Raw genomic sequence first — 19,665 nt, 5'->3', positions numbered from 1 at the left:
GTTGAAATTTTCACTATATAATGAAACTATTTATCTCTCTAAAAGGGAAATTTTATAATGAAATTGTTTTTTTTTTTTTTTTTTTTTTTTTTTGGAAGTTGTTGGCGCATAGGCTTCTGTGGCCATAGTGCACCTCCCAAGGTTTTTGCAGTACTTTGATCCAAGCCCGAGGCGGGAATCGAACCCGCGACCTTTGGGTTGCTAGGCCGGCACTTTACCCACCCGGCTAGCCCGGTCGGCAATGAAATTGTACATATTGATTAAAAAAAAAAAAAAAAAAAAAAAATTTATTAAACCTAATATGTATTGACTAAAGCACAACATAAAAAAATTCACTTCAACTAAAGGAGGCAAAAACAAAACATGGGGCCAACACGTTTACAAACGCTGCTATTGGTTGAGAGGAAGGACCATGTGATCCGATCAGAGACAATTGTAAGCCCATCCTATCATAGTAAGCATGATCACTGGTTAGTGGAATCAGCCACTTTAATTTCAAAAAACCAATTCAAATTATTAAAATGCATTACACTTTCATCATTCTCATAGGTTCAGCTATAAGAATCAATTTTGAATGCCTTTTTGATATTTTTCTAAAGCACATTTCTGGAGGTCACAACCATAAAACAAAAAATGATTTGCAGTTTCCAGTTTCTTGGGCTTTTCTGTTAGTGCAATCTATTATAAACGGGTAGTAAACTCTCTTATTGCATTTGCGATAATACCGATAGCTGGAATTCTGTGGGTTTTTTTATTATGGTGAAATGGGTTTCCTCTTCATATAAAAAACATAAATAAATTTTCAGAATCTTCGCTTCATTCCTACTTTTTAAGCTTTGTAAACTTGTTACTCCGTATCTCACTTGCACATATCGTGTAAGTTGCAATTTTGCATGCTGTGTTCTTTGTTATTGATTGCTTATCTTTTTTACTGTTTTAAATTTTACAACCCCCACCCCCAAAATGTCAGTGAACAGAAATATCATCAACTATTTAGTATGTATACATTACAGTAAGTAAGTATTAATTAAGCTAGGTATGTAAACGTAAATTTATTTTGCTAACTGTGGAAAATATATATATATTTTTTTTTGTTAGTTGTTGGCACATCGGCTTCTGTGGCCATAATACACCTTCCAAAGTTTTTGCATTTTCTACTCTGATCCAAGCCCGAGGTAGGAATAGAACCTGCAACCTTTGGGTTGCCAGGCAGGCACTTTACCCATCCGACTAGCCCGGTCGGCATTGTGGAAAATATTGTTCCGATTTTCACATATCATTTAATTTTGTAATAAAGTGTCAATCTGTGATCTTTACTTTTATAGCCTGTGGATAAGATTTCTTTTATTTTCACTCATTAGAATCGCCGTTTAATAGAATTAAAATTCAATTCGCAAACATGATCACAATGACAGGCACTTACCACATAGTGAACGGTATTTTATTATGGAAAGCCCATCGTAATGTGATTTGATCATATTGTAAACCAATCGTAAAGCAGAGGTCCACTGTATTCTGTCTGTGCAGGAATAAAGATTAAAGAGATTCGTTGAAGTATATACAGCTTTTAAAGAATGCAGCTAAAATTTACAATAATAGAATACAGTTCTTTAATCTTTATTAAAGAACTTATTCTTTAAACCCAAGTAGCAACAATGGTAGAAAAACTTGAGAAAACAACTGCAACAAAAACTGAATGTACCAAAAATTAAACTAATAAACTTATAAAATGATAATAAAATTTACTTAATGCGAAAATACCAGACATGTTAACATCCAGTGTTGATATCAGGTATTTTATCAACTTGTTTACCAGACAGCAAGCTCAAATAGCGGGCTGTCCAGGTCAAAACCAAACACCTGCCAAACTTATCCCTTCCATTAATTACAGCACTAAGACTGTGTTTGACAGCAGAAACATGACAATGATGTTGGGATGCAATTATTCATACAACAGCAGTGTCATGGATCAGCAGGCTTTGGGGGGGGGGTGGAATTTACTCTTGTCTGGAAATAATCCAGACTGATAAAAACAGTGTCCACAGCACAGTATACTGCAAAAATGGAAATTGTAACTCAGGCCTTTGGATCTAATATCCATAGAACAGTTCGCGTGTTGTTAATATGCATGGATTTCCCATTGTATAAAAGCAGAGGTTTCAACTTGCAAATCCCTACACATTATCACTATGGAGCAGAGTTATATGATCCTTAGCCACCTTAAAACCTGGAATTTTATTTTCATTGATAATGTACATACAGTAAACAGCCAGTTTCTTAAACACTTGCTCCAATGAATGAGCACCTGCTTTAATTAACTGACCAACACTTTTGAAACCTCCTCAGTGCTCCCACTGTATCAGCACTCCCCATTGACATTCATGTCACACGCAAATTTTGTATTAACTTTAAATTGGCTGAGCCACCCACTGCTTACAACAAAAATTTCCTCTATTTCACCCCTCAGACAAATTCTATAAAGACATTTAGCCTTTTACTTGACAATCACAAGGCAAAGCTGTTTGTATCTAATTTCAGTCCATGATTCTCAAAATCACGAAGCCTGACTGTGGGTCATTTTTTAATAGCACTAGCACCTTTACAACCACAGAATCGTTTTCCAGCCATGATTATAAGGTTGAGAAACAACGAGAAAGCAAAGGATAAAATGCATTATCCACAGCACAACTGCCATAATTTTCAAAATCAGAACAATGTTCGACATGGTAAAAAAAAGTAAAGTGCAGCCATTATCAACCCACTGCAGGATGGAAGCCTCCTCTACAATTCATGCTGAGGGAAATGAACCATAATCTGCCACACTGGTCCAGTGCGGGTTGGCAGATCGACTGTATTCAGCAGTCAGAGGCTTGAACCCCGATCTACTCAAAGAGCATGTGCTACTGCACTCCCACTCCTGCCCACTCAGCTACAGAGGCCGTTTTCCACAGCACAACTGCCATAATTTTCAAAATCAGAATGATGTTCATAAATCGTACAGAATACAATCAGAATACATGGCAACATTCAATCATAACATGACAGTATGGCACAACTGCTCTTAGGTAACCCCCTATACAACCTTAGGGTTAATACAGACAACTACTGAAAAAAACCGACCATCAGTTCTGAGTGAACTCTTGTTCTCACTTTTTTTTTTCTATGCTCATTGCTACATTTTCCATGTCAAAAATGTCTTGTTCTATACTTTTCCATACTTAAAAATATTCAACTTTTTGACTGATCCCCTGTAGCATTTTTAATACTTAGTATTTTTTGTTTAAATAAAAAAATATATACTACTTAACCAAGAGTGTGCTTTTTTGTGCATAAAGAGAAAGACTTAAAAGATAAACATAATAAATAATTGCTGCAAACTGCAACAAACAATGCTAATTCTAGAATGCTAAAAACTGCAGCAAATAATGCTAGGATAGTGCTAATTGCAACTTGTACAACAGAGACAAAAAAAATTAATTATATAATGAAAAAATAAATTAATAAATCTCAAAATTAGTAAGTAATTTAAGTAATCTCAAAATTACACTGTCAGGAAAGCAGAGTCATATGATAGTATGATATACTGTTACCTGAGACAACTCCATGCACTAGAGATATACACATGCCTACATTTTTTATTTTTACCCAACCCGAGCCTGAAGTCTAGACAGCCGGATCCAACCCGACCCAGAATTTGTTTTTCAAATTCACACCCCTCATTCCGGAACCAATTTTTATCCCACCCCAATTTAAACTCTTTATATAAATAAAATCGCTAGCATTAACTTGTAGTTTCATAATAATAAAAAAATAAACTTTCAGGTACAAAATTCAATATTAATAATTAGACAATAATAATTATCCATATTAATTATATAAAAAAGGATATGTAACAAATTTTCAATTTACCATATTTAATACAGTAATTCCAAAATAAATATCGATATCCACCACTACTTAAATTAAAAAATTAGAACTGACTGTCACTTCTGTCACTGGCAATTCTCACTGTATGAATGATATGCAAGCATTCCCCTTAACGGTATTTCTAAATTATTGGTCAGTATTGGATATAGCAAACAAGCAGTTAGAAAGTGTTACAAGTGAATGTCCTTAGAATTGAAAGTAGGTCAACCCAAAATCTCAGTGTAGTAGAACTAGGGATTAAAAGTATCACACTTTTAATAAATACTGTACACTGTAAACATACAACTAAAGAGGAACCCATTGCCGGGGTACATAACTAGCATTAGCAGAGACATATGATGCAAGAAAACAAGCTTATGCAGCATCAGTCAAAAAAAAAAAAAAAAAAAAACACCACTTCCGTTCGAAATACCTGTCCAGTTGAGCCTTAAATTTATTTAGGCTATCAACTTCCGCAACAAGGGATGGAATTCTGTTCCACCAACTAACTACCCGCTGGCTAAAGGCAAATTTCCGCACATCTATCCAACATTTGTCTTTCCTCAATTTGAATTTATGCCCTCTCAGGTGATTATTCTGAGCAAGAGGAAGCATTCCATCGGCATTGAGCATGCTCAAACCATTCAAGGCTTTATACACCTCTATCAGATCCCCTCGCAAGTGCCTAGTCCCCAGACACTGTAATTTGCAAAACTTAAGCCTTTCTTCATAAGAGCAACCCTTTGTTCCATTCACTAATCTTGTTGCCCTTCTCTGTACTTGTTCCAGCAGATCTACATCCTTCTTGAAATTAGGCCTCCACACCTGTATACAGTACTCAAGGTGTGGCCTGACCACTGCCTTATACAAGGGAATAATCACCTCCTTATCCCTGCTAGAAAAATTCCTGTATATCATTGACAAGACACCATGAGCTACTCTTGCAGCCCGTCTGCACTGCCAGGAGAACTTCATATCTGCCTGCATAATTACACCCAGGTCCTTTTCATTCTCTACCACTGTCAGCGTAGTACCACAGAGTTGATACGTTGCTCTGGGGTTGCTGTTTCCCATATGTAGTACTTTACATTTGTCAATGTTAAACTTCATTTGCCACCTCTCAGCCCATCTGATCAACCTTTCCAGATCCTGTTGCAGCAGCATAGCATCAGTAGTGTCCTCAACAACCCTGCCAACCTTTGCATCGTCTGCAAACTTGGACATTAAGATTGATATACCATGATCAATATCATTTATAAATACAGAAAACAATAATCGACCCAACACTGAACCCTGAGGGACTCCACTAATAACATTAGTCCACGATGAGCAGTGTCCATTGATTACCACTCTGTCTTCTCCCCCTCAACCATCCCTTTATCCATAGCAGCAATTTGCCTCCAATGCCACACTGCTACAATTTGTGCAGCAGTCTTCCATGTGCAACACTATCAAAAGCCTTTCTAAGATCCAAATATATAACATCAAGGTTATTCCTGCATCCAGTTCTTTTGTGACTCATACTCTTGATATAACGTAAACTGCAACTTAATGCCAGCTTAAGGGTAAAGGCTACTTTACTGAGAAAAATACAGACCGGGTCCTTTCCATGAAAGAGTACAAATTTCGGTGAATTTTGGAGACGTTGGCAAAGTGCACCCTTTTGGTCAATTAAAAGTGTTAACCGACAACTAATACACATTTTTTTCTAAAAACAAAACAAAATATTTTTAAAAAATATATGTAGGAAACAGCCCGAAAAAGCCTGAACTGTTCAGAAATAACAATTCATTACAATTATTTGTACCCGAACATTGTGCATGTTACCTGTGCAAGACTGCAGCAATAATTCAGACACAGCATGGGTTTGTTAAGAGAAAGTCTTGTCTGACAAATTTGATAGGATATTATGATGTGATTACAAAGAAACTGGATGCAAAAAATAATTTTGATATCATATATTTGGATTTCAGGAAAGCTTTTGACACTGTTACGCATGGAAGACTATTGTACAAATTGGAGCAGAATGGTATTAAGGGTAAGTTGCTACAATGGATAAAAGGATGGTTAAGTGGGAGAAGACAGAGGGTGGTAATCAATGGGTGCTGCTCTTCGTGGACTAATGTTATTAGTGGAGTCCCATAGGGTTTGGTGTTAGGTCCACTGTTGTTTTGTTTATTTATCAATGATATTGATGAAGGTATATTACGCTTAATGTCGAAGTTTGCAGATGATACAAAGGTTGGCAGGGTTGTTAATGACAGTAATGGCAGTGTGTAACTGCAACAGGATCTAGATAATTTGGGCAGATGGGCTAAGAAGTGGCAACTGAAGTTTAATCTTGACAAATGCAAAGTACTGCATATGGGTAGAAGTAACCCCAGAGAAACGTACCAACTGTGTGGTACTACACTTAAGGTGGTAGATAATGAAAAAGACCCGGGAGTAATTGTGCAGTCAGATATGAAGTTTTCTGAGCAATGCAGACAGGCTGCCAGGGCAGGTCATGGGATTTTGTCAATGATATACAGGAATTTTGCTAGCAGGGAAAAGGAGGTGATTATCCCTCTGCATAAGGCAATGGTCAGGCCACAGCTTGAGTACTACGTACAGGTCTGGAGGCCTCATTTTAGGAAGGATGTAGATTTACTTGAGTGTGTACAGAGAAGGGCAACAAGATTGGTGAGGAGAATGAAGGGATCCTCTTACCAAGAGAAGCTTAAGTTCTGCAAATTGCAGTGGCTGGAGACTAGGCACCTGCGCGGTGATCTGATTGAGGTATATAAGGCCTTCGATGGGTTGAGCACGCTCAATTCTGATGGGATCCTTCCACTTGTTCAGATTACGAACCTAAGGGGGCATAAATTCAAATTAAGAAAAGACAGATGTAGAATAGATGTGCAGAAATTTGCCTTTAGCCAGCGGGTGGTTAATTGGTGGAACAAACTTCCATCTGTCGTTGTGGAAGTTGATAGTTTGAATAAATTTAAGGAGGAACTGGACAGGCATTTGGAGGGAATGGTGTGATTTTTTTTTTTTTTTGGCTGATGCTGCATAAGCTCATACACTTGCTTTCTTGCATCACATGCCACTACTACTACTACTACCACTATCTAGCCTGATGGCCAGGCCCAGGTCCGTGCAGACCCCTACCATGCACGCCAACCTTTGGGTTAACAATAACTACTGATAAAGAAAGCTGAGCATCAACCACTGAAGAATTTGTCACCACGGAGACAAATTCATCATTGGTTGATGCCACTGTGAAAATTCTCAAATTATTATATTTTTGTCATGGCCGCCCTGATGCAAACAATAAAAACAGATTCAAAAGAATGTTAAATATGGTTATCTGATACTACGGAAGCAACTTAAACAAACTGAAAAATCAATGGCTGCAACTGACAGAAAAGTAAATGTTTGAGCCACTTGACAAGCCTAATGAAATTAAAATATTCAACAGAGCCTACACTAAATATAATAAAATTAAAATGTGTGAATTTTAGTATATTCCTCATGTATAGTATTATAAAATGACAATACAACATTGTAAGCTGAATTAAATTCAAATATGTTCTTCAATTTTTATGTACACATTTTTTAAATGGATAGCCACAAAAAATATTTTTAAAGTTCCGTGTTCAGTACCCGTGTTGAATTTCCATACAGCTTTAGTTTTGAGTTCACATTACAAAGATTTGGAAGTGAAGTAATAAGGAAATATTTTTGGACAATAAGGCTGCTGTTAAAGATATTACCTGTGTTTATTATCCAATTAGTGTCATTTAAAGTAAAATTATAAATTCCACTATTTCAATTATTTCTTGCCTTTTATCCCAAAAAAAAGGAAAATGGTGCATAAAATAAACTACATGCCCAATCTCTCTTGTTTAATCGGCTGGTGTTATGGTTCTCTTCCCCCACTGACCTTCTGACAAGAAACAAGGCTATATAATAATTATAACACATGGAAATTTGTTTCCTTTACATACCTAAGAACAATGTGAATTCCTAAGCATCCAAAAGTGTAGGCTGAGAGTATTGAAACACCCATAACAAACCTATTTAAAGAAATAAAAATTTCTTTATATATATATATAAAAAAAATAACAATAGTGTTTAAATAACACTAGTTTACAAATTTAAGTTTGTTCACTGGGGTCTGAATTTCAATAGGTCCTACTGCTGAAATATGTTGCTGTGATTCCAAATATGACTTAGATTTTTTTCTATCAAATCCAGATACATCACAATTTAAGAAATAAAAAAGTATTATTTTTTCCAAAAGTATATTAACTTTATTGTATTTAGTAATGACAAATTGATAGGATTACATTTTCATATATCAAAAAATATGTAAATACTAACAAGTATTAATAAAAATTCTGAAACTTTCATTAATTAGACCTTTGCCTTTGTTTGAAAAGAACGTTTAATCTTTTTCTTTTATGTACAGTGCCAGACTTCTCTCTTTTTAAACACAAGCAGTAGTCGGCCATCATGCTTGTATTCCACCTTCCCTGGTACCTCTGATCCATTTCCTTTATGTCCTGATGGAATCTCTCCCCGTGTTCTTCGCTCATCTGTGCAAGATTTTAGAGGAAAACATCAAGATGGGCATGCAAAAAGTGAATTTTGATGCTCATATTGCAACCTAAATTGTGAAGCTTTCCGAGCATATTTTGAACAATTTTCTCAATCCTGTGATTTATGATTTCCTAGAAAGTTTTCCATTATACTTTTAAAAGCAGTCCAGGCTTCCTTTTCAATGTCAGTCATAGTAGTTTCAAACTGACTGTCTAAAATCAATTTTTCTAATTTTGGGACCATTGAAGATACCCTCAAGATTTGAGTCAGATAAACTGGGAAATTTACTGCAAAGGTACTTAAAGCAGTTGCCATCCTTATTCAATGCTTTAACAAATTGCTTCATTATGCCTAACTTGATATGCAGTGGAGGTAAAAGTATTTTATCTGGCTTCACAAAACTTTCGTGCACAATATTTTTTGACCCCAGTGTTAAGATTATGCCTCCAAAGCCATTGCTTCTTTGTCCAATGCAGTGCTTTAGCTCTGCTATCCCATTCACAAATAAAGCAGCCATTTTAGTTTACCCGCCCTGTTGCCCCAACAACATACATAGCACATTTAAGTCTCCACATAGTTGTCATTTGTGATCTTGATATTTAATTTTCTCCAGAAGGAACTTTAGATTGTCATAAGTTTCTTTTAAGTAGACTGAATGAGCAACTGGCACAGATGTGTATTTATCTCCATTACACAAGAGAACACCTTTTAAACTAGTCTTAGAAGAGTCTATAAATAGCCTCCATTTACAAGGAATATATGACGGAGCTCCTAAGGCACTCATTAAACCAGCGATATCACTGAAATATACAAGAGGACCTTCTTGTGAAAAATACTGTATAAACTCCCTTTCATGATTTCTGTACCAGGAAAATGATGTATCTGGAGCAAGTAAGTTCTTCGCTTGAAGTTTGGATCCCAGAATTTCAGCAGCATGATGATCCCAGATCTGGGATCCCGATTTGGATCCCAGAATTTCAACTTGCATGAATTGCTGTGGTGTTAAAATATTTTCTGGTTGATAACATTCCTCTTCACTAACCTCTTTAGCTTCTGCTTCGGTGGAAGAAGATGTGGACTCCAAAGTTTCTGGTGGAGGTTTTACAAGCAGATCAGGTCCATGTGGAACGGTCTTATGGCTGACAGTAGATCTGGATATTTGATGTCCTTTTTATTTTTTGAATTGTAACCTTTAACATCACATACACAAAAGTAACATTCGGCATGGCTTACTGGCTCGCGCCACACCATAGGGATTGCAAACACACCTTTTTTTCCTTGACTCCATTTTCTAAGATGTTCAACACACGTATGGCATACTTTATGCGGTGCCCACGATTTATCCTGATCACCTAGTTTTATGTCAAAGTATGCATAATTGTTATTGTTATTTGGTTTTTTTTAGGAGCATTAACAACTAAGGCCATATTGCTCCGGGGATATGCAGTGGTCATTCCCTGACCTTTCCGCATCCTCTGTATTTGGTGGTCACGGGCTCAAACCCCAGTCTAATCAAGAAGCGTGTGCTATGCACTGCTGCTCCTGCCCACCTGGCTACAAAGGCGCCAGTATGCATAATACAATTTTTTTACAAAATCGGTAATATTTCACCTCTGCTTTACAGGAACAAAACCATATATGTAACAAAATATGTCGGGACTGTTTATACATTTTCTGGTTGCCATACTAAAAGAAAACTAACACACAATGAGAGCTCACAACGGTTTTTACAGGAGTACTGTGACCACAAAAGGGATGTACCACTTATATAAGCTCTGAGGTTGAGTGGACTGTATACAAACATGCGAGTGCATGCTCAGACAAGTTTAACCCGTAACTACACACAGGAGTCTCCCAGACTCCACTCGGAAAATAAAATTCTGGGAATCACAGATGAGCCGGAAGAGCAGGGTGGGAGGCCGTCTACCTTCCTGGGTCAAGGTCGGCTGCCTTGCCGACCTTGACCCATATAGGGATAGCAAAGATTTTTGCTATCCCTATATTCAACTTATAACTAAATTTGCCCACCCATATCTGATGACAGCTATCCCACCTTTTATTTTATTTGTTTTATCGTTTTAATCATTTAACTTTTCAGTTCCCTCACCTCTAATTGGCTTTGCAATTCAGCCTATAATTCTCTTAGTTCATCATAACTTATAGCAGTGGTCTCAAACTCAAATTGCATGCGGGCTAAATGCAAGATCTGAAAGCAGCTCATGGGCCGTATGTTAGTTTGTCTCCATCTATATAGCAATATGAATTGCGCAGCTGTGCATCCAGCTAACCAACTAGTGACTGACTCAAGGAAAATAATATATCAGAAGTACCAACTCAATAGAAAAAAAAAATCGGAAACACCACAATACTGAAGTGCCACCAACTGTCGGCTGGCGAACTAAATTTACTGATTGTACCGACGTGGGAAGTTCTCCTACCTTATCCCAGTCATGTGGCCGGGCATACAAGCATACAGTGACAAAGACAAAGCCCCAAACTATTCATTCTATCTCTTTTTCCTTCAATAGCAGTCCATATCTCTATGTCTCTAAAATTATAAGCACCATATTTACAACAAATACAAAGGGTACTAGGAAAGTTTTGCAATACAGCTTTGTTTATTTAATTTTTTCAAAGTAATTTCCTCTACATTCAATACACCTCTCCATCCTCCGAAACCAATCCTTAAACCAGTTCTGCCAAGTTTCACTAGGGAGTAAAGCACACTCGTTGTCCCAAGCCTGTAGAAGGTCCTCATCACTGGAAAACCGCCTCCCTTTTAGCTTCATTTTTACATGCGGGAACAGTGCAAAGTCGCAGGGAGCAAGGTCTGGCCTGTAGGGAGGGTGCTCGAGAAGTTTCAGTCCTGTCGTGGTCAAATATTCGGTGCAGGCTTTGGCGCGGTGAGCTATAGCATTATCGTGATGGAGGTACCAGGTGTCCATTCTTGACTTTGGCCGCAGGTTCTTCATAGATCCAATGACTTTAGGCAGGCATTGTTCGGTATACCACTTAGCTGTGACTGTCTTCTGCGTGTCCAAAACGACACGTTCCACAATTCCACTCGATTTGAAAAATACAGCTATCATTTTCTTCTTTACAGATCGGGATTTTCTGACAATTACGGGTGTGTCGTCATCATCAAAGACCCAAACTTTGTTTTGAGCCTTGGTCGGCAGATCGTAATAGTACAGCCAAGTCTCGTCACCTGTCACGATGTTGTTCCCATACCGAGATTGTCCCTTATCAAACTTTTTTAACATCTCACGGCACCAAGTCACACGTCATGTCATCTGCTCTTCAGTCAGTTGATGCGGCACCCAGAGAGAACAAAGTTTCTTCACGTGCAAATGATCTTGCAGAATCGAACGAATTGCTGGTGCATTTAGGCCCAAAGTATCCTCTATCTGTTGGTAGGTCACTCGCCTGTTTTCGTCAAGCATTTTCCTCACGGCAGTAACGTTTTCCTCCGTAACTGACGTTCGTGGCCTTCCCGGCCTCTCAGAATCCTCCAGAGTGAAATTTCCCCTTTGGAATTCTCTATACCACCTGAATATCGTTGTACGATGTGGACAATCATCATCTAGTGCAAGAGTCATTTCTTCTAAGCACTGGTCTATGGTTAAACCACGCACGAAATTATACCGCAAAACTGTCCTTATCTCATTTCGTGACCACGATGCCATCGCAAGCACTTGACACTCTCACTACTAATGAATAACTGAGCCCATCGACTTGGCGCAGCGGATACTATGCACGTATGAACATGTCTCAACGTGCAGCAATAAGCAGCTTCCTGTGATTCATTGTTGCGTCATATTGCAAAACTTTCCTAGTACCCTTTGTACATAATTGAAATGTATTTGCAGGCCATGTAAAATTGCTTCGGGGGCCGCCAGTTTGAGACCACTGACTTATAGGATATTCACATTCTTCCTCCTTTTACAAAACCTACATTAAATCTTTTTTCTACTATCCTCCCCTTTTTAGCACCTTGGCACTTTGTGTATTTTTCACTTCCATCAATGCAAACTTTATCAGACTTTTCAATTCTTACATACTTTTATATATATATATATATATATATATATATTTTTTTTTTTATGTAAAAGTCATTGTCCAGCTGTTTCTATCCTAAATTTGGGAGGAGAAATTAGAATAGAAATAGACACTTCTGCCCTCATATTACACTGATAGCCCAGAGTGTAGGGACTGGTAACATCCATGACCAATTTCTAATTAGTCATTGACTGGAACCAGTCTGCAGACCATTCTTTGAGTAGCACAGGTTTAGACCATATTCTGCATATGTGTATTATTCTGTACACATTTGTGCTTATCAGCCAATTTGCATGTTGTGCAGGATGAAAAGCCCAGAATAACTTGTGGTCAGCTAATTACATCAACTAATGAAGACTTCAATTCCTCCAGTTGTAAACAGGAATTGAGCCCAGGGCTCTCACAACAAATGACAAAACCACCATACTATCACAGGAGATACAGTTCAAGGTATAGTGTTGTAAGTCTAAATTAATTTAAGTGAAATGCCTTGGACAACGAGAGCAAAGCATATGTCCCAAAGTACTAAAGATGAAATGGTTCGGTGTGGGGAGAATGCATAGGCAGTTCTATAAATCAAGACCCTATTGTTTGCACTGCATAGACATGCATACAGAACTATGTATACTAGGTATAGAGTGGACAAATGAGGCCAAAATTTTTTGTTGAATGAAAAATTTAGAATCTCATTAAGGAGCTGCCTGATTGTCTATAGCTGGTACTACTTCATTCCCAATTACTCTTCCAAATTTGTTTTTTTTTTTTTTTTTTTTTTTATATATATTTTTTGGTTGAATTGCATAATAAAGTTTTAGAGCCGCCCCCTTTTTTTTTTACCCAAAGATTGAAAAATTTATTAAGTAATCTAACTCCCTACCCCCATGTCTAAGATTTATAACCTGTCTAGCATTTTGGATTTTCCTCCAAATTCTCTGTGCTCACTGTTTTTGAAAGCTTTGAATGGAAGATTACTGCTCAAACCCGTACTGCATCACAATTTTACAAATAAGCTGGACAATATTTATTATGAAATGCCAAAATACACTCAATGCTAAACTGTTACAACAGTTAATCAGAAGAGATCATCTTGCTTGGCACGTTGATATAGATTTCAGGCAGTATTTTTTGATGTTACCTCACATATTTTCTCAAACTGCATTTTGAAATTTCTGGATTAATTTTATCAATACTGGCTAATATACTATCTGAACAGTTTTTGCCTTTCTCTAATGATGCTTTACACACACAGTTGTCGTTTTTTTTTTTTGGAGCATTAGCAACTAAGGCCATATTGCTCCGGGATATGCGGTGGTCATTCCCTGACCTTTCCGCATCTTCCGTATTTGGTGGTGACGGGCTCGAACCCCGGTCTCATCAAGAAGCATGTGATACGCACTACTGCTCCTTCCCACCTGGCTACGGAGGCGCCCTCTAATGATGCAAGTAAAGAAGTATACTTGACATTTTATTTGTATCCCACCAAAATCATCCTTTCAGCATTTTACTTCTCTTCTCCGGTTTTTTTTTTTTTTTTTTAAGTAAAGCATGCTGGTTCTTATTAGTGATTTAGTTATTCTGCATTTCGTTCTTATTACTGATGACTTGGTTTTGACAGTCCATTACTCTGTGAATTCTAATCAGGAGTATCCCTCTTGTAATACACCACACCAAGATTGCATAACTGTACTATAGTAGAATTCTGTTAATACAAAGCTCAAGGGAACCAAAATTCTCATGGCATGTAATAACAAGGGTAGTAACAAGGTCTGCTAAAAGTCTGCTAATTTTTTTTTTTTTGGGAAGGTTATGCATATTTAAAACGAATAAGAAATAACAACAAAAATAAATCAAATTAAGTAAAACAGTAAAAATAAAAATAACAAAACTCCCGGTCTAACCATAAGAATACATATTTTTATTTATAAGATAAACTAAGATAAAAAAATTGTCAAATGAAATAAAAATATAGTATATAATTAATTTAATTAAATATTTATTCCAATTCTTAAATATATAGAAATTACTCTTTTAGCCATTGTAGTAGAAGAAATTTTAAAATTTGAGTTGGTGAAAGGAGGTGAAAAGTTACGGTTTCAAAAGTGAGACACCAAGAGCAACAATATGGACAGAGTAGGTCAACGTGTTTTGCTAAAACACAGAATATACCTACTTTTACTTGCATATACACTATAGTACATAACTTTGATGAATTTGAAGTATTGGTAAAGTTGACATTAATGGAATATCAACATAATGGTGTCCCTTTAATATTAGCATTAGTAGAGGCATACGATGCAAGAAAGCAAGCTTATGCAGCATCAGCCAAAAAAAAGCCTCCCATTTCACTTCTCCATTCAAAGAAAGGAAGAAAGGCTTAAGTTTTGCAAATTACAGTGTCTGGAGACTAGGCACCAGCGAGGTGATCTGATAGAGGTGTATAAAGCCTTAAATGGTTTAAGCATGCTCAATGCTGATGGGATTCTTCCTCTAGCTCAGAAAATTCACCTGAGAGGGCATAAATTCAAATTGAGGAAAGAAAGATGTAGGATAGACGTGCGGAAATTTGCCTTTAGCCAGCGGGTGGTTGGTTGGTGGAACAGACTGCCATCCCTTGTGGTGGAGGTTGATAGCCTAAATAAGTTTAAGGCTCAGCTGGACAGGTATTTTGAACGAACAGAGGGGTGAAGTGGAAGTGGGTTTTTTTTTTTTTTTTTTTTGGCTGATGCTGCATAAGCTTGCTTTCTTGCATCAAATGCCTCTACTAATGCTAATTCGTTCCAAATGCCTCTCCAGCTCAGCCTTAAATTTATTTAGGCTATCAGCTTCCACAACAAAAGATGGAAGCCTGTTCCACCAATCAACTACCTGCTGGCTAAAGGAAAATTTCCACACCTCTATTCTACAATCATCTTTCCTCAATTTGAAACTGTGCCCCATCAGGTTCTTAGTGTGAGCAAGGTGGTAGATGACTTTCATCAACCGGTGAAATACCACCACTTTGCTTATTGGAGGCTTGAAGTGGTGAAACCCATGTTTAGTCTCTAGAGCAAAGTTTCCGGCATCCCCCTCCCCCCACACTTCTCCTTCAACCCATGCACGGTACTAAGTACTATAGGTTTTGATACCTTTCATGTTTGGGGTTTTCATAAGAAAAAAAAAAAAAAAAAAAAAGAGGAAGAATCCCATCAGCATTTAGCTTGCTCAATACATTCAAGGTATGATACACCTCAATCAGATCACCTTGCAGGTGCCTGCTCTCCAGGCACAGCAATTTGCACAATTTAAGCCTTTCTTGGTAAGAGTACCCCTTACTTCCCCTCACCAATCTTGTTGCCGTTCTTTGTACTCTTTCTGGCAACTCTACATCCTTCCTAAAATGAGGCCTCAAAACCTGTACACAATACTCTAGGTGTGGCCTGACTATTGCTTGTATAACAGAATATCACCTTCCTGTTAACAAAATTCCTATATATTATTGACAAGACTCCATGACCTGCCCTGGAAGCCCATCTGCATTGCTCAGCAAACTTCATATTAGACTGCACAATTACCCCCAGGTCATGTTCACTTTTCACCTCCCTGAGTGTAGTACCACACTTTGGTTATTGCTACCCATATGCAGTAACTTTGCATTTGTCAATGATAAACTTCAGTTGTCACTTCTCGGCCCATTTTCCCAACTAATCTAGATCCAGTTGGAATAGCATACTGTCTTTACTGTTGTTAACAACCCGGCCAACCTTTGTATCATCTGCAAACTTGGACATTTAAAACTGATATACCTTCATCAATATCCTTGATAAATATACAAAAGAACAATGGGTCCAACATCAAACCCTGAGCAACTCCACTAATAACATTAGTCCACAAAGACTAGTGTCCATTGATACCACTCTGTGTCATCTCCCACTCAACCATCAATATCCATTGTAGCGACTTTCCCTTAATGCCATACTTCTCCAATTGGTACAGCAGACTTCCATTTGCAACAGTATCAAAAGCTTTCCTGAAATCCAGGTATATGATACCAAAATTATTTTTGGTATCATATACTTGGTTCCTTTGTGACCAAATCATAGTATCCAATCAAATTGGTCAGACAAGACCTCCGTTTAACAAATCCATGCGGTGTCTTAACTATTACTGCAGTTTTGTCTAGATGATCCTGCAATGCTTCTTTAACAAGTGATTCCATTATTTTCCCCAGAACACAAGTTAAACTAACAGGTCTATAGTTACTTGTGTCACCTTTTGAACCCACTTTGTGAATTGGTGATACATTTGAACACCTCCAGTCCATGGGGACATGGACTGGAGGAGGTCAAAAAAAAACCACTTCCACTTCACCCCTCCATTCCTTCGAAATACCTGTCCAGCTGAGCCTTAAAATTATTTAGGCTATCAACTTCCACAACAATGGATGGAAGTCTGTTCCACCAACCAACTACCCGCTGGCTAAAGGCAAATTTCCGCACGTCTATCCTATATCTGTCATTCCTCAATTTGAATTTATGCCCTCTCAGGTGATTATTCCGAGCAATGGAAGAATCCTGTCAGCATTGAGCACTCTCAAACCATTCAAGGCTTTATACCCCTCTATCAGATCACCTTGCTGGTGCCTAGTCTCCAGACACTGTAATTTGCAAAACTTAAGCCTTTCTTCGTAAGAGTACCCCTTTGTTCCATTCACTAATCTTGTTGCCCTTCTCTATACTCGTTCCAGCAGCTCTACATCCTTCTTGAAATGAGTCCTCCAGCCCTGTATACAGTACTCAAGGTGTGGCCTAACCATTGCCTTACACAAGGGAATAATCACCTCCTTATCCCTGCTAGAAAAATTCCTGTATATCATTGACAAGACACCATGAGCTACCCTTGCAGCCCATCTACACTGCTCAGAGAACTTCATATCTGCCTGCACAATTACCCCAGGTCCTTTTCATTCTCTACCACTGTCAGTGTAGTACCACTGAGTTGATAGGTTGCTCTGGGGTTGCTGTTTCCCATATATAGTACTTTACATTTGTCAATGTTAAACTTCATTTGCCACCTCTCAGCCCATCTACTCAACCTTTTCAGATCCTGTTGCAGTAGCATAGTGTCAGTAGTGTCCTTGACAACCCTGCCAACCTTCGTATCATCTGAAAACTTGGACATTAAGCTTGATATACCATCAATATCATTTATAAATACAGAAAACAATAATGGACCCAATACTGAACCCTGAGGGACTCCACTAATAACATTAGTCCACGATGAGCAGTGTCCATTGATTACCACTCTGTCTTCTCCCCCTCAACCACCCCTTTATCCATAGCAGCAATTTGCCTCCAATGCCACACTGCTCCAATTTGTGCAGCAATCTTCCATGTGGAACAGTATCAAAAGCCTTTCTAAGATCCAAGCATATAATATCAAAGTTATTCCCTGCATCCAGTTCTTTTGTGACTGCATCATAGTATCCAATCAAATTGGTCAGGCAAGACTCCCCCTTAACAAAACCATGCTGTGTCCGAGCTATAACTGAAGTCTTGTCTAGATGATCCTGCAGTGCTTCTTTAACCAGTGCCTCCATTAATTTTCCAGGAACAGAAGTTAAACTCACAGGTCTATAATTACTTGTGTCAGCCTTTGATCCTCCCTTGTGAATTGGGGTCACATTTGCACATCTTCAGTCCATGGGTACCTCCCCTGAGTCCAAGGAAGCTCTCATAATTATGGCTAAGGGTTTGCTTACTTCCTTTGCTGCCTCCTTTAATATAACTGGATAGATCCAATCCACCCCAGGTGCCTTTCTTGTATTTATCTTCAACAATTTCTCCTCCACTTTACTCTCAGTTATTACAACATTCTCTGGCTTACTGCCAGAGTTGAATACACCTCTGGCTTTCCCCTTGCTGAATAACTCCTCATGTGTGAATGTCTATGCAAAATATTCATTTAGTTTGTTAGCTACCTGAGCAGGATCATCAACAGTTGACCCATCGATATTAAGTGGACCAATCTGATTCATCACCTTCCTTCTAGAGTTTACATAAGTAAAGAACTCTTTACTTATGTAAATAAAAAGCTCAGACTAGCGAGAGTGCTGTAACTCAGTGGAGAAACAAAGAGATTGATTCTCCAATGCATCACAGTCTCAAAAAACAAAATGTGAAAAGTTTGCTGAACTTTCTAAAACGGGACATGATCTAGCCAAGGAGGATGTCTTTGTGTATGCTAGATGCCTAAGAGGGTCAAGAAATTAGGTGCCAACTTAGCGTTCTGATGGGCTTCTATGAGAGCTTGAGATGTAGGGTAAACTCCCTTGAAGAAATTAATGAGGGGGCCCGTCGAGCTCTCAGCTGCTCAGCTCAATGGCAGAGCTGACTCCTGTGCATCAGGAAACACATAGGAAATCTCCAAAGCAGAATGTGCTGGTCGCAAAGGAAATAGTTATTGTTGGTGTATGTCAGGAAGAAGGGGAATATACTATGCAAGAAGGATAGGTGGAACAGGACCAGGGTATGTCTGCCAGGGGCAAAAGTTGATGATATTGTAGAGCAGATATCATCTTTTAAGGGCACAAAATGTGATATTGTTGTACACATGGGAACTAATGACATTAAGAGTAAGAGATCTGCAGATTTACTCAACAAGTACAGGTGAATGTTGAAAAAAAGTCGTGAGTTGTGGAAATATCAGGACTTAGAGAGGGAACAGGCATTCCGTGTGTGTGTGTGTGTGTGTGTGTGTGTGTGTGTGTGTGTGTGTGTGTGTGTTATCAGACGCTCAGTCTAAAACACTGATGGATCCAATTTCTTTCTATCTCAGAAGATTTAGAAGTCCAGTTGGCCTGCTACCCTAAAATCCACTCATGCACAACTACTTGATGGCAAGCCCTGTTATGTCACTTAGATGGCAACGAACGTGTAGAGTAGTTCTCTTCAAGAAACCTGGTCAGCGTTAAGAGGAAAAGACCAAACCCTCCAGCAGATGACAGCACAACAAAACAAATGGCCCTCAGTCAGAGGATCAGAGGATGCTAAGAATCTCTGGGTACGACCAGGCTGCCATGCATGGAAACTGAACTCAGCCTATTAAAACGTAAGATCGCTCATTGGTGAAGACAGG

At 38.2% G+C, this 19,665-nt stretch overlaps 1 protein-coding gene across 4 annotated transcripts in view; it reads right to left on the bottom strand.

Moving 5' to 3' along the window:
- LOC150083087 (sorting nexin-14-like) overlaps positions 1-19,665 on the bottom strand; it is an 842,525-nt gene that overhangs the window by 791,445 nt on the left and 31,415 nt on the right. For all 4 annotated transcript variants that reach the window (XM_090377020.1, XM_090377024.1, XM_090377023.1 and 1 more), the window contains exon 2: positions 7,899-7,967. In XM_090377020.1, coding sequence (XP_090233146.1) covers positions 7,899-7,967 — 69 coding nt within the window. The remainder of the gene's footprint in view (positions 1-7,898; positions 7,968-19,665) is intronic.

This window comes from Mastigoproctus giganteus, chromosome 7 (assembly GCF_048544385.1).
Source record: "Mastigoproctus giganteus isolate SK-2022 chromosome 7, ASM4854438v1, whole genome shotgun sequence".
Lineage (NCBI taxonomy): Eukaryota > Metazoa > Arthropoda > Arachnida > Uropygi > Thelyphonidae > Mastigoproctus > Mastigoproctus giganteus.
The sequence above is the reverse complement of the archived record's forward strand: the minus strand, read 5'-3'. Positions and strand labels throughout refer to the sequence as shown.